This window comes from Triticum urartu, chromosome 2A (assembly GCF_056163025.1).
Source record: "Triticum urartu cultivar PI428250 chromosome 2A, HENAU_Tu73, whole genome shotgun sequence".
NCBI lineage: Eukaryota > Viridiplantae > Streptophyta > Magnoliopsida > Poales > Poaceae > Triticum > Triticum urartu.
The window spans coordinates 738,181,280-738,196,540 of NC_141874.1; the positions used below are offsets into that span (position 1 = coordinate 738,181,280).

Below are 15,261 nucleotides of genomic sequence, written 5' to 3' on the forward strand. Positions count from 1 at the left end.
GGTGGTTTTACATCACCGAGCCGCGCGATCCGAAATGGACCGCAGCCCCCGAGTTCCGATCCGGACCCCCCACGCGGCTTGTGTCCTGGAAAGAGACGGGCCTGTCGTGGGGTGACGAAAAAGAGGTGACCGGATTGCAAACATGCATCCAGTCCCTGGTGAACAAGCCAGTCCGGCTTGTTAATGTAATCCAGGTTATGCTCGTCCGCCGGATCCTCTCGTGCCAACAACGGGATTTTAATCTGTGGGAGTTCAACCCGGCGCAGCATCAAACCCTCAGCGGGCTCTTCGACACGACGTACGAAGACACCTGGAAGATGCTATTCAAGGGCGCCGAGGCTCCCGCATCCGCTTCCGAGGACCGCGGATACAGCTCGCAGCGTCACGCTAGCGAGGTAAGCCATCTACACCTTTTACAGGATGTTTAAGCTTTTTTCATAGTTTGACTCTATGCGGGATCTAAACTCCCTTACCTTTGACAGGCTTGGCGGGCGGTATCCGGACCGATTAACTTTCCGGCTCCGCTGCCCGAAGACCCAGCCCCAGCTCTACTAGTGAAGCTGCTGGTTCCGGCGCCTTATGTGGTGCCGGAGAAGAAGGCCAAGAAGAAGAAGACCACAGGGACTCGAAAGAGTGCCCACAACGTGGTGGTGTCGGATTTGTCATCTAACGAGTCCGAGATGCCCTCCTCCCATGAAAACGAGGAGGAGGAAGAAGAAAACTCTCCCCCCCCCAACGGAGGGAGGAGAGAAGAGGAAGGCCGCCCCAACGGGGGAGGCCGAGGGTCTAGGAAAAGGAAGGCCCCTCCGCCGGACTACGCCCCCGATGCCGAAGAGGGCGAAGAGGAGTGGACAAACAGGGCCAAGCGTCCGACGAAATCGTAAGTTCGGATATCAAAGTAACTCATGATGTTCCTTTGTTGCACAGCTTTCCCTAATGTCAAATGTAATTATGCAGTCCGCCCCCGGCCGAAGTCGACGAATCGTCGGGCGGCTCCCTGGACTCATCGGACGTGAACTCAGTTCCGCCCGCTGTCTCCCCCCGCACTGCGGACGACGCCAAAGTGGCGTCGCGACAAGCCCCGGGGCAGGAGGAGGTGGTCCCGGAGGAGCCACAAGGCAACCTCCGGGACTCCGGGAGTGAAGGGGGCAAGACCCCCCAGGGCTCCAAGTCCGGCTTTGAGCCGGACACCGCACCAGAATCTACAACAGTTCCGGACCGCGGTAGGCGAACTCCTTCCAAGAGGAGTAAGCCTTCTGAGCCGGCAGCCTCCGTCCAACCGGAGGTGCCGGACAATCTGCTAGAGGTGCTTGACGGTGCCTCCATCGACGAGCAGCACCGTACTATTATGAGTACGGTGATCCAGAAGGTTCAGTCCGCCAAAAGCGAACTGACTGAAGCTTGTGCTAGCCTTCTAACGGGCTTCGAGGTAAGTAAAAATATGTAAAAATATTACCGTATAGACAGTAGCCCCTGATGCTCTGTTTGGCGTTCGGAAAGAAAAGCCGAATAGAGGATTTATTAAATATCGCAGGAGTCTAACTAAAAAGGAGTCAATATACGTATGCAGGCTTCACTGCTGGCCACCGCCGCACCGACTGCGGAGGTGGGTGCCCTGAAGCAGGTCCTCGAGCAGACCGAGCAAGAGCTCGGCCTTGCCAAACGGCAGCTCGAGGAGAAAGAAGGTAAGAGATACCTTATAGAAAAATGCCTATAGGGAGGCGCAATTGCAAAAAATGACAGGATTATACTGCTTATTGTAGGGGCCACAACTAAGGTGGCGACCATCAAGCAGGCGCTGTCCGAGGCCGAAAAGAAAACGGCCGCGGAGTGCACCGAGCGAGAGAAACTTGAGGCCCAGGTCGGCGAGGTGCAGCAGGAGCTTCAGGCTCTCATGAAAAAACATGATAGTTTGGAGCTTGAGTCCAAGACGCAAGCGTCCGACCTCGCGGCGGCCCTTAAGACTGCCAAGTCTGCCAAGGGCGAAGCCCAAAAGGCCCTCCAAGAGTTGGAGGAGATGAAAAAGATAGCGGCGGGTAAGGCATTCTTTATGCAAAGCAAAAGTATAAAAGTGAAGTACTTGTTACTTACCCGAATCCGGAGCTCTCCAGGGGCATTCGCAGATCTTCCCCGCAGCTTATCTGACGCCGCCGCATTCTACCGAGCCAAAGAGGGCAGCTCGACGGAGAAGGTGTTCTGGTCTCAGTATGCTAAGGCCGGACACCCTGTGCCCTTGAGCGACCAGCTGAAACAGCTGGTCGAGCTCCACAAGGCGGCCGAACAGGCCATGAAGGGCTTCATAGTTCGGCTGTGGCCCGGAGAGGCCCTGCCTGGGAGCTACTTCGGGCTGGTGCGGCGACTGGTGGAGGCCTGTCCAAGGCTCGAGGTCATCAAGCGCTCCGTCTGCATCGAAGGTGCCCGTAGGGCCCTTGCCCGTGCAAAGGTGCACTGGGGCAAGCTGGACGGTGAGAAGCTTGTGAGGAACGGGCCGCCACCGGGGAAGGAGCATCGCAAGCCCGAGAACTACTATAAGGATGTTCTAGCGGGTGCCCGCCTTGTGGCGGATGAATGTACCAAGGATGTAATTTTTGAATGAACTCGCTCGTGTTATCCTGTGCGCTGAAAACTTGTTCATATGCGCTAAGCAATGCTTGAATTTAAAATATTACTTTCTGTGCGGCCGTTTATCAAAAAAATTGAGAGATGGCCAGTCGTCGGCTTCTGCCCCCATGCCACTAGTGCTGGGGTGTTCGGGATAAACCTGAGCGCTCTTTTTCCCATGATTGGGTCCGTCGAGGGAGGCGGTCAGCACAACGAACAAGGCAATCGGACTATAATGCTTGAACACTCTCACTTAGCCATAGAACTTTATAATTTTAAATTTCGGCGAAGCTCCTAGTTCGAAAGACCGAGTTCGGGGCGCTATCCACGCCTTGGCTAGACAAAGCCAGCTCCTCGCTCGAAGCGGCATAAGTCTTTAGGGACTCGAAAAACCTCTCGAACAGCGACCGGTCTCTCGCCACATCATGACAGTCAGTTTTAGTTTTCTCCACTGAGGTGCTTAACCCAGCTCAACCGGGGCACAATCACAGTGGTTCTCCTAGTGCTACCTTAGCCGATATAGCGGAACGTAAGGCACCAAAACATAGGAGCCGGGCAAACCCAACTATTGACCCAAATCATGATTCGGAGACGATGCATATAGTGCTATAAGTTCGGGGTGCCGCACTTGGGAAAGTGTACGGACTTCTCACGTCATATTTATGGGTACTAAAGCCCCTGACGTATTTTGCCGTACCACAGTGTACGGGTGGAACATGTCATAAACATATATATGAAAAGATGATAATGCGAAAAATAGACAGAAAGCTATGCATTGTGTATAGAGAGGCTATTTATCAAAGCCGAACGATACAAATAGTGCGGTAAGCAAAAGATATTGGACTATTTAGTATGTCCTGACCAGGGGCAGGCCGCGGAATTGTATTTAAAACAGGTATACCGCTCGTAACAGAGACCACCTGGGAGTTCCATAATGCGGCATGGCTTGTCTGCCTCCCTGGATCTTGCATCGTTTGTGCGGCAGTCGAATTGCCGAACAGGTCGTCCGAAGTATGGAGTCCAGAAAGTAAGAGAAAATTTAAAAAAAGAATCCGGCAGCCCCTAGTACGTTTTAAGCCGTATTTTGGGCGTGCCGTTATTGTGCCCCTTCCCCTGTGCCCATGGTATTTCAAGAGCGTAGTTATGTACGCGAGGTACTGGTTTCGCTATGTCGCGAGAGCTGGGGTTGAGGCCGCATTGCTACGCTTGCTTAAAGTGTGCCAGGCAGTCCTGCTGTGGGTTACTCCGGGCGCGCTTGGCAGTGTCTGGCTTTTTAACGGCCGGACTGGAGAATTGCCTAAAAAGGCTACTTTGTACTTCCGTTGCGAGAGCCTCCGTGAGCTCCTCCGTATGAAGGGAGCGTTCGGTGTTTCCGTTGACCGTGATTACTCCTCGAGGGCCTGGCATCTTGAGCTTGAGATATGCGTAGTGCGGCACCGCATTGAACTTTGCGAATGCGGTTCGTCCGAGCAGGGCGTGATAGCCACTGCGAAACGGGACTATATCGAAGATTAACTCTTCGCTTCGGAAATTGTCCGGGGATCCGAAGACCACGTCAAGTGTTACTGAGCCTGTACAGTTGGCTTCTACACCTGGTATAACGCCTTTAAAGGTCGTTCTTGTGGGCTTAATCCTTGAGGGATCTATGCCCATTTTCCGCATTGTATCCTGATAAAGCAGGTTCAGGCTACTGCCGCCGTCCATGAGGACTCTTGTGAGATGAAATCTGTCGATGATTGGGTCGAGAACCAATGCGGCAAAGCCGCCATGACGGATGCTAGTGGGATGGTCCCTTCGATCAAAAGTGATCGGGCAGGAGGACCATGGGTTGAACTTTGGGCGACTGGCTCTATCGCGTATACGTCCCGTAGCGCACGCTTTCGCTCCCGCTTGGGAATGTGGGTTGCGTATATCATGTTCACCGTCCGCACTTGTGGGGGAAAGCCCTTCTGTCCATTGTTGTTCGGCGGCTTGGGCTCCTCGTCGTCGCTGTGCAGCCCCTTGTCTCTGTTTTCGGCCCTTAACTTGCCTGCCTGCTTGAACACCCAACAATCCTTGTTAGTGTGATTGGCTGGCCTTTCGGGGGTGCCATGTATCTGGCACAAGCGATCGAGTATTCGGTCCAAACTGGACGGGCCCTGAGTATTCTTTTTGAATGGCTTTTTCCGCTGACCGGATTTATAGCCTTTGAATCCGGCATTGACTGCCATGTCTTCATTGCTGTCGTTGCTAACGCGGCGTTTTTGCTTATTCCGACGTGTCCTGCCACTTTTGTCCTTGGTATCCGAATTACCAGGGTTCTTTGATAAGTTGTTACTGCGAGCTAGCCAGCTGTCTTCTCCCGCGCAAAAGCGGGTCATGAGTGTCGTGAGGGCTGCCATAGATTTCGGCTTTTCCTGTCCCAGGTGCCGGGCAAGCCACTCGTCGCGGATGTTATGCTTGAAGGCTGCTAGGGCCTCTGCGTCCGGACAGTCGACTATCTGGTTTTTCTTTGTTAGGAACCGTGTCCAGAAATGTCTGGCCGATTCCTCTGGCTGCTGAATTATGTGGCTTAAGTCGTTGGCATCCGGTGGTCGCACGTAAGTGCCCTGAAAGTTGTCGAGGAATGCGGCTTCCAGGTCCTCCCAAGAACCAATTGAGTCTGCTGGCAAGCTGTTAAGCCAATGCCGGGCTGGTCCTTTAAGTTTGAGCGGGAGGTATTTGATGGCGTGTAGATCATCGCCGCGTGCCATGTGGATGTGAAGGAGATAATCCTCGATCCATACCGCCGGATCTGTTGTGCCATCGTATGATTCGATGTTTACGGGTTTGAAACCCTCTGGGATTTTATGATCCATTACTTCATTCGTGAAGCATAGCGGGTGTGCGGCGCCTCTATACTGGGCTATATCACGACGCAGCTCGGAAGAGCTATGTCTGTTGTGTTCAGCCCGACCGGATTTGTTGTATCCGGAGTGAAGATCATTGTCACATGCCGTAGGGCGCCTGCACGATCCGTAGATCGATCTTGTTTGTCTTGCCTTATCCTCCAGTATGTCTCGCAGGTCGGGCGCATTTTCCCGTGCCTTAGTTGAGCGGCGTCGGGGCATGGCTTGGGTGGAGGGCCGAGAGGCCTCTCTGTCGCGGCTGCGAGGTGGCCGGTCTGCCATGTCATGCGCTGGTGATGTACTTGCTTCCTCCTCTGATCGGGGTAGCGGCCTGCGCTTCGGGTAACTCTTGGAGGGGCGTTCGAGTTCATACTCTTCGGCCGCAAGGACTTCAGTCCATCTGTCAGCTAGCAAATCTTGGGCAGCTCTAAGTTGCTGCTGCTTTTTCTTGAGGCTGCTTGCCGTGGCTAAAAGCCTGCGTTTGAAACGCTCTTGTTCGGCGGGGTCTGATGGTATGACGAATTCGTCGTCATCGAGGCTTGCCTCGTCTTCGGAGGGAGGCGTATAGTTATCATCCTCGACCTCTCGGTCTGCCGCTCTCTCATGAGGGCTGGCTTCTCCATCTTCCTGTGCCGAATCTTGCTGAGGTGGGTGTTCTTCGGCGCTATCCGGGGTAGTATTATCTCCCGTGCCGAAATCACCGTTTTTGCTTTGGCGGGATTTAGAGCGGCGCCGCTGACGCCGGCGCTTTGGCTGTTTCTTGGGGGCGTCATCCCCCACTGTTCCATTGCCATCTCCATCTTTTGGAGTATCCACCATATATATGTCATATGACGAGGTGGCCTTCCAGCGCCCTACAGGTGCTGGTTCCTGTTCGTCTCCTACATCGTCGTCCATGCCGTCGATGTCTTCGGAGCCGAAGTCAAGCATGTCGGTTAGATCGTCGACAGTGGCTACAACGTGGGTGGTGGGTGGGCTTTGAATTTCTTCATCGTCCGTATCCCATCCTCGCTGACCGTAATCCGGCCAGGGCTCCCTTGATAAAGAGAGAGACTTAAGAGAATTCAGGATGACGCCAAAAGGCGAGTGCTGAAAGATGTCTGCGGTGGTGAACTCCATTATCGGTGCCCAATCGGATTCGATCGGCAGGGGCGAGGGGGGTTCGGAGTCCGGGGAGGAGTCCGGATCCTCGGCGTCATGGGTCATGCAGAGTGCGGGGCTAGCGTTCGGCTCGATCGCTTTTGGGATCGCAGCCCCCGAGGTGACGTCCAACCGTTCATCCTCGATTGGCGCAATAGGCTCCGAGTTAGGGGTCGGAACCGATGCGTGTGCGGCCTCCAGGACACTGTCCGGGGGCAGAGCTAGATCATGCCCCTCGAGGTAGTGCGGCGCGCTTGGCCGTGGCTCGAACCCGTCGAAGATCAAGTCTCCGCGGATGTCAGCCGTGTAGTTTAAGTTTCCAAACCTGACTTGATGGCTAGGGGCGTAGCTTTCGATCTGCTCCAGGTGGCCGAGCGAATTGGCCCGCAGAGCGAAGCCGCCGAAGACGAAGATCTGTCCGGGGAGAAAAGTCTCACCCTGGACCGCATCGTTGTTGATGATCAAAGGAGCCATGGGGCCTAAAGGCGACGACACAGAGGAACTCTCAATGAAAGCACCAATGTCGGTGTCAAAACCGGCGGATCTCAGGTAGTAGGTCCCGAACTGTGCGTCTAGGCCGGATGGTAACAGGAGGCAGGGAACACGATGTTTTACCCAGGTTCGGGCCCTCTTAATGGAGGTAAAACCCTACGTCCTGCTTGATTAATATTGATGATATGGGTAGTACAAGAGTAGATCTACCCCGAGATCAAGGAGGCTAAACCCTAGAAGCTAGCCTATGGTATGATTGTTGTATATGGAGTTGATGAAGTTGATGTCCTACGGACTACAACCCTCCGGTTTATATAGACACCGGATAGGGTTAGGGTTACATAGAGTCGGTTACAATGGTAGGAGATCTTGAATATCCGCATCGCCAAGCTTGCCTTCCACGCCAAGGAAAGTCTCATCCGGACACGGGACGAAGTCTTCAATCTTGTATCTTCATAGTCCAGGAGTCCGGCTGAAGGTATAGTCCGGCTACCCGAACACCCCCTAATCCAGGACTCCCTCACCCACCCACCCGCTCGCCTTGCACAACTACGCCGTCCAATCAGGATCCGTCCGCGGACAGGTACCCTCGGCCCCCTGTCGACGTCGTCCATGACAGACAGCACGCCCGGCAGGTGTTCGATCAAATGTCATTGAGTTTATTTTCGAACTTCATGTCGTTTCTGAGAGTAAGAAAGATGGCGGGGTACTCGGTGAAGGAGGATGTGTTGTTGTGCAATGTGTGGTTAGCCGTATCTGCGGACTTCGTAGGCAGGAGAAGAAGAGGGGGGGGTCTTTCGGCAACACGTGGATGGTTCATTACATTGCGCCCTATCACATGCACATCATCTATGAACGCAGTGTCATGTCCTTAATGTATCGATGGTACACCATCCATAACTCTGTGCCCTGAAGTATTGTGGTGCGGTTGATCGGCTAGAGGAAATGTGGCCATTGCACTGGACAACCACGGAGATTGTAAGTTTGGTTCTTCTTGATTTACATGATAATTAATTAATTCATTCACTCATTGTTATTCTACATGTTGTGTAGCATCACGCGCTGCCCTGATGTGTTACATGCCAGAGAACGGACCATTGACACTCATACATTGTTGATGAAGCTCAAGGGGTAGTATTGTGTAAAATAATATGATCCATACATGAAAAACTTGTTGAACATCCGGTTAATCTTATTAAATTATAACTATTGTTGTACTAGGCATATTTGTATGCTATTTAGGGATGATTTGTGCTATTTTTTATCCGAACATTGATGAATTCCGTCGTGTTTGATGATAATCATCCAGTTAGTTGAAATCCGGTTTGAAATGTATGCGACTACGGTTGGATGCATGGCAGGCTCCCACATCCGTGTCCGCTGACTGATCCCTCTCTGTTGGCGGACGGATGCAATGTCTGGTTTATGGATCGGTGTTGAAGATGCCCTGAGACTAAGACGGCTCTCAAAAGGGAAGAAATGTTTTCCATGCTTAATATTAGTGTGGTGTAGCGAGAAATGCATGTTGAAAATTAAATGTGATCCCTAATCGGATTTCAATCTCCACCTTTGTACGCGTGGCCGCTAGCTGGACCATTTGACATGGACCTTTTGTTTTTGGGATACATGCACGGACCATTTTCACTACCAAGGAGAAGGAAAAACTCGCTCCGCTCGGCGGTTCACGGCGCGTTACGATCGAGAGAAGAAGCTGAAGCCACAGCTGCACGAGCCCCTGCTCCTCGGGACGCCACGGTTCAAGCTTCCCCCTTGAACATGCTCACCTGAGCCCCCGCCCCCGCTGTCGGCCCACCGCTCGCAGTACTGGAGCTCATAGGGCGCCAGTTCTGTCACCCTGTGGCCGAGCCCCTCCTACACCTTGAACTCGCAGTGCATGCCGAGCCTTCCCCGCAGGAACTTGATCCCGTCTTTGGCCGCCTCGATCGGACCAGGAAGTCCGATCGCCCGTGCACCCACAACACCGGTGTCTTCTTCGCCTCTGACCCTGGACGCGAAGGACGCGCCGCACTTTCCATCCGAAGAGTTCTATTTTCCCAGGGATTCGAAGCTGTCATAGGTCTTTCCAAACCATGTTTATGTGAGCACTTCTTGTATTGTCCGGTCTGAAGTAATGGTGCCCAAACTGATGACCGAATTCCACATGATAGGCCTAATGAACTGAAAAAGTTCCTGACCTTGTGAAGTGTCAAGCCACAAAGTCTTCTAAAACTTCGACATGAAGAGGGATTTGCACTATTGTTTTAACATCAACAGGCAAGAAAACATTGCGAAGGAGCACCTCATCCCACAGTCCCATATGAGGATCAATAATTTCTTCCACCTTAGTCAACACTGCTCCTCCCCTTGGGGTAATGATTTTTCTCGACCCTAGAGTGAATCCAAGGGTCTTCCCAAATATTGATATGTGAGCATGAACCCATGCACCATATGCATCCCCTTTTGAAAGTCCAAATTCCCGCAAAAATGATTTGCCACGTAAATGAGGAACCTTTCTTTGGTCCTGCTTTTAATAGATCACTATTTGGATAATACTTAGCACTCAGCACTTGCACACACACAGAGAATTAGGATTTTAAAGAAGTCGCCAACACTGCTTTGCTAACATAGCAGGATTAAAGTTGTGAAGGTCCCTAAACCCTGTACCACCTTTATTCTTTGGAATGCATATTTTTTACCATGCAAACTAATGCATTTTTTTCTTTTCTTCTCCATCTCCCCACCAAAACCCTGATATCTCATCGGTAATTGATTTACGGATTCCTTTAGGCAATTTAAACACAGACATAACATAGGACTATTGCTTATGCTATAGATGTTAACAAATTTTCTTTACCTTGCACTGATAGAAATTTCTCTTTCCATCCCTTTAGCCACTGACAAACTCTGTCAAGTAGATGCTGAAAACAATCACTTCGGTCTACCCCAACTATCGCGGGGAGACCCAGATACTTATCTGACAAAGCTTTAGTTAGTGAGCAATGCTTCGGTAGACCACCCCCCCCCCCCCCCTCTCACAAAGCGTATAAAGGGCAATATAGACATTTCACAAACTATATGGTAGTCTGTCGTACACGTATTAATATATTTTTTGAGACATGTATCCATAATAAATGTGAAAAATAAAAGCACTTGCACCAGGTATTGAACTCACAACCTGGCCATGAATGGAACCAATGCTAACCAGATGGCCTTGTAAATGGGTACGGCTTGAAGGCAGCGCTAACGTTTAAAGTACTATTTAGAGCTGCAGATCCGACTTTTTTTTCTTTTTCAATACTTTTGCAAAACAATGCGAACAAAATTTCTTGAAAATGCCAACAATGTTTCAAAATCATAAAAAATTAGAATATTCTTTTCTTAAATATGAACAGTTTTCTAAAAAGTGAATTTAAAATACGCACTTAACATTTTCCTAGTATACGGTGTTTTTTTTCAAATACAAACTAAACTTTCTTTAAAATATATGCCGAATATTTTTGAAATGCACGTTGAATAAAATTAGTAGACACGATGAACACTTTTTATACACACCGAACATTTTCCTAAAACCGGTTGCTCGTTCAAAGTGGGCCGACGCATATCGTGTCGGTCGCTTCGCTTCAACAAAGCCATGACAGTTTGACACCCTCGGGTGGCAAATAGGGTTCACCTTCCGGAAGTAGATTCAGATAGAAGGTGCCATGCACAGTACGCTACCTTGACTGCGCACGTGAAAACAGGGAAAATACATTAAACAGGAAATGGCAATGCGCGGATCAAACCCTGTAGCTCTCACTGCCGACCGCTCGCCACTAAGTACACAAACTGATAAGCTCAAATGTCTAACTACAAAAACGCAAACTACTAGAACTATCCTTTACCAACCAGCTTACTGTAGCAAAACAGATTTTTCCCACTATTTCTTTCTCTTTTTTGCTGATAGTTTTTGTTTCTTTTCCATTTTCATTTTTCCAAAATTTCAAAAAAAGTTTGCCTATTCAAATTTTGTTCATAAGTTATAACACTCGCATTCTAAAAAATTATACAAACATTGAAAAGACACAATTGTAAAAAAAAAGTACAAACATTGAAATACAAATATTCATAAAATACAAGGCTTCATCTCATAGCATGTTGTTTTTCGACATCCTTGAAATGACCCTATTTTTTCCAATGGCACCATGCCAAGTTGCTTTGCTTTTCGATAAATTTTGTATTTTCTGTTGTTTTCTTGGTAAAAAATAGTCGATAAATGGCGGGACATGTCGCAACTTGCATATGGTGTAGGAAATCATTCAAACCTGGCGTAAATGACTACCATGGGCACGCCTACCTGCTTACGAAAGTTTGGGTCAGTCTTGAGATTTCCAAAAATACCATGTTCGACGGAGACTGTTCGGTTAGGCCAGAAGAGTCCGTTTGGGAGTAGCCCATTTCTCAACATCTCTTAAATGGTCTCAGTATTTTTCATGTCCTTGTATGACCGATTTTGAAAAAAGTCCATCAATTTTGGCAAAACAAATTCATCTACTTTGAAAATATGCATTCATTTTGAAAAAACTTCATCAATTTCGAGAAAAAGGAACATCAATTTTGAAAAAACGTTCATCAATATTTTTTATGAATTTTACAAAAAATATTGATTTAGGAAAATGTTCACCAAGTTTAAAAAAATGTTCGCAAATTTTTTTAAAAGTCCATTCTTTCATAGAAACGAAATTGGAAAAAGTTTGCACATTGCTAGAGAAAAGGGAAAATAAAAAATGAACAAAAAAGAAAGGAAAACGAAAAATAAGAAATAGAGAAGGAAAATAAATCTGGGACAAAACCGTTAAAAACGAGAAAAAAAGAGCAAGAAAAAAGAAAGAAGGAAAGAAGAAAATTGGAAAAAAAAAGCGGATAGAAGAACATAATAAGAAAGACGCTTGCAACCATGTTAAGTGATGGTGGCAAGTTGGTTATAGCGTCGCATTTTGAACCGGAAGTTCCTGTCTCAAATCTTGGCACACTCATATTTTTTTGTGATTTAAAGAGATGGTTGGGAAGGCCCAGCAGGCAAGTGTACGGCCTATGCGTATAAATCGAATGAATATTCTAAAAAGAAAAACATACACAACAAAATATGACCATCATGTTCTTTATTATGAAGAGATATGGGCTAATCTGAGTCGTCCTTGTTTTTAGGGGGGGTCTACCGAAGTAGAAGTCTTAGTTAATACATCCAAAATGCCGCAAACACCTTCCCTGGCTAAAATTCTAGTGTTAGGACCGAAGAAAATGCTGAACTTTGCTATACTCAAATGCTGGCCTAAACTAGCACAATAAGTGTCTAGAATCCTCTTCAATGTATTTGCATTATGATCAGTTGCTTTCATAAAAATAAGGGAGCTATCATTTTCTCGAGGAAGAACGCTCCAAGGATTGGAAAGGCACAAGCGATACAGCAGATCAATAAGCTTGCGTGGTACAAATATCGAGAAGAAAAACGATGAAATGCCATCTTGTGTCTTTGTTTCCCTCCAGTATCCCAGAGTTCACAAACACATTGAGCGGGGAAAGGAAGAATGCAAGCGTAGCATGATACACTCGCAAGGATTATCACTCTAATCTACGGCAGTTTTGCTTTCAGTGGAGCTCTTGAAAGCTTACATATATATATGGGGTCCATGGATGTCATTCCGGAAGTGTGAACTTGCACGTGAGTTTGGTATTTTTCATTCATTTTGCAAATCATGTACCAACAGGAGTTCATGTGGAAACATGTTGATTTCATGCATGTATGTTCCTTTAGTGGTCATTAAGGAATCGTCAACAGGACTCCGAAAGCGTAGAAATGTTATCCGTGCACCGTGCTTAATGTTAGTGTGATGCGGTGAGAAATGCATGTAGAAAGTCAAAATGTGTGATCCCTAGTCAGATTGGACCATTTGAACTATGGACCTTTTTTTTAAGGATACATGATTGGACCATTTTCAGTAATCAGTACCAAAGGGAAGGAAAAAAAAACTCGTTCCGCTCGGCGATCCACGGCGGGTTACGACCAAGAGAAGAAGCCGAATACGCAGCTGCAGGAGCGCCTGGTCCTCGGGACGCCACCGTCCACGCTTCTTGTCCCTGGGTCGTCGTTGGAGCCACCACCCCCGCCGTCGGCCCAGCGCTCGCAGTACTGGAGCTCGTAGGGCGCCAGCTCGTGGGCGAGCCCGTCGTACACCTTGAACTCGCAGCTCATGCCCAGCCGTCCCCGCAGGAACTTGGTCCCGTCTTTGCCCGCCTCGATCGGTACCAGGAAGTCCGCTCGCCCGTGCACCCACAGCACCGGCGTCTTCTTGGCCTCGGCCGTCACCCTGGACGCGAAGGAGGCGCCGAACGGGAGGAATCCGCTGAAGACCGCGCAGCCGCCCAGCGTCTTGGGATACAGCAGCACGCTCGCGATGCTCAGCGCGCCTGCGCATGCAATTTCATCCTCAGTTTCTTCGTAAACTACACTACAGAGTACGGAGTGATTGTGCGTGGGTACCTCCCTGGCTGAGCCCGAAGACGAAGACGTCCTCCGGCCTTGTGCCCGCGGATATCTCCTGGTCGATCATGGCGTGCACGCTCTCCACGGACCTCAGCACGTCCGCCTCGCCCCTCACGGATTTCTGCCCCCAGGGGAGGGGATTCATTACACGGCCATCAGTTTCTGCTCGTACACGCTTAATTGTGAATCCAAGGAAAAACAGGAGGATTGACTGTTTGGCTTACAGAGGTGATGGGCGTGTCGTGGATGTCGAACCACGACGGCATCAGCATGCCACCTGATGCACGCAAAACACGTACAGTACAGATCACACCACGAGAATGTCAAGCGTCAAGCAAGCAAGCAATGGAACTATGGAGGTGAAGGAGGTCCGATGTATACGTACGGTTGCAGGTGACGGCCGCGGTGGGCGCCGTGGGGAAGGCCCAGCGGGCGCCGGCGAAGGCGTACCCGGCCACCGGCTCGTTTGCGCGCCCGCTGTCGCCCAGTCCGTGCAGCCACAGCACGAACCGCTGCGACCGAGGCTCCGCCGGCGGGGGCTCCTCCATTTCCCGGCCGAGCAGAACAGAGCAGAGCAGAGCAGGGGAGGGGAAAGTTAATGGTCAGCGGGCCAGACATGGAATCTGACTAGCTATAGGAAGCTCCGCCGCAGTTTCTGATTTCCATTGCGCGTGTTGACTTGTGACGAGGGGTTGACCTGGGATGCCATGGTCAAGATCCAACAACAAAGAATAATAGTGGGGTCTCCTCCGATTATTCGGTGGTAAACCCAAGCATTTTCTGAATTCAACAGTTTCCTGTTGGAATAGAAAACCTAAATGCTAAGTACCACGCGTTAGGTGTGTGACGTCCCGGCCCTTGCGTTTCCGATGGCAATTCCACTCACGTAAGAATGGCAACACGATCAGTTTCTGTCAAAAGCAAACTGAAGCACGAAAATTGCCATGCTTCAGTTTGGAAGATAAGCAACCATCATATTTAGCATCCGAGGGCGGATGCTAAATATGATGGTTGCTTATCTTCCACTTGGTTGGTGAGGTTACTGAGGTTGATTTGGATAACACAAGACTTGGTTTCATGTTTTGTAACTTCACATCATCTTCATGGAAATTCAAATCACATTCTTCTAAAAAGTAACAAAAACTGTCCAAGAAGGCGGAATTTTTCAAACCGACCCGAGTTTCCACATGAGAGGCATGTTTTGAATAGCAGAGGTCTCTCAGACTTGGCTAAATATAAACACGTCGGTGATTGTGTGCGCGAACATGAGTTGAATTTTGTGGCAATTTTTTGAGGCTGGTAAATGTGAATTTTGCATGCATGTTCTCGATCATCTATCAGGTGGTTTTGACTACACATGGCATAGTGTACCAACTCGTGGAAGGTCTAAAGAAATCCTTCTTGGGATACAGATCACGACCATGGACTTGTTGGCTTTTTGGCCAACGAATTTCATATCAAATTTCACTTACGAAAGTTTTATATGGAGCCTGGTCACAGTTTATCGGGCTGCCCAAGATGAGTACAAATCGGCTTTCCTTCGTGAATTGGTGAACCTGACTAAGAATTACCTGTATCCAATGCTTATGGGAGGGGACTTTAATATCCTTAGGAACAAGTAAGAGAAAAATAATGACTGCT

At 49.2% G+C, this 15,261-nt stretch overlaps 1 protein-coding gene across 1 annotated transcript; it reads right to left on the minus strand.

Moving 5' to 3' along the window:
* Window positions 1–12,986: 12,986 nt before the first annotated feature.
* On the minus strand, window positions 12,987–14,233 carry LOC125517242 (putative inactive carboxylesterase Os04g0669700). Its single transcript, XM_087540347.1, has 4 exons — window positions 14,006–14,233; window positions 13,845–13,897; window positions 13,618–13,741; window positions 12,987–13,544 (listed from the first exon to the last, which is right to left on the minus strand). Exons 1-4 carry the CDS (start codon window positions 14,166–14,168, stop codon window positions 13,135–13,137), a joined length of 750 nt encoding a protein of 249 aa, XP_087396473.1. The 5' UTR covers window positions 14,169–14,233; the 3' UTR covers window positions 12,987–13,134.
* Window positions 14,234–15,261: the final 1,028 nt, after the last annotated feature.

Bases quoted from the DNA above. Each gene is read 5' to 3' on its own strand.
- LOC125517242 (XM_087540347.1), bottom strand. From the start codon at position 14,168: ATGGAGGAGCCCCCGCCGGCGGAGCCTCGGTCGCAGCGGTTCGTGCTG. The intron at 13,742-13,844 runs GTAAGCCAAACA...CCCTGGGGGCAG, and splicing joins ACGACACGCCCATCACCTCT to AAATCCGTGAGGGGCGAGGC. The intron at 13,545-13,617 runs GTACCCACGCAC...TTGCATGCGCAG, and splicing joins CTTCGGGCTCAGCCAGGGAG to GCGCGCTGAGCATCGCGAGC.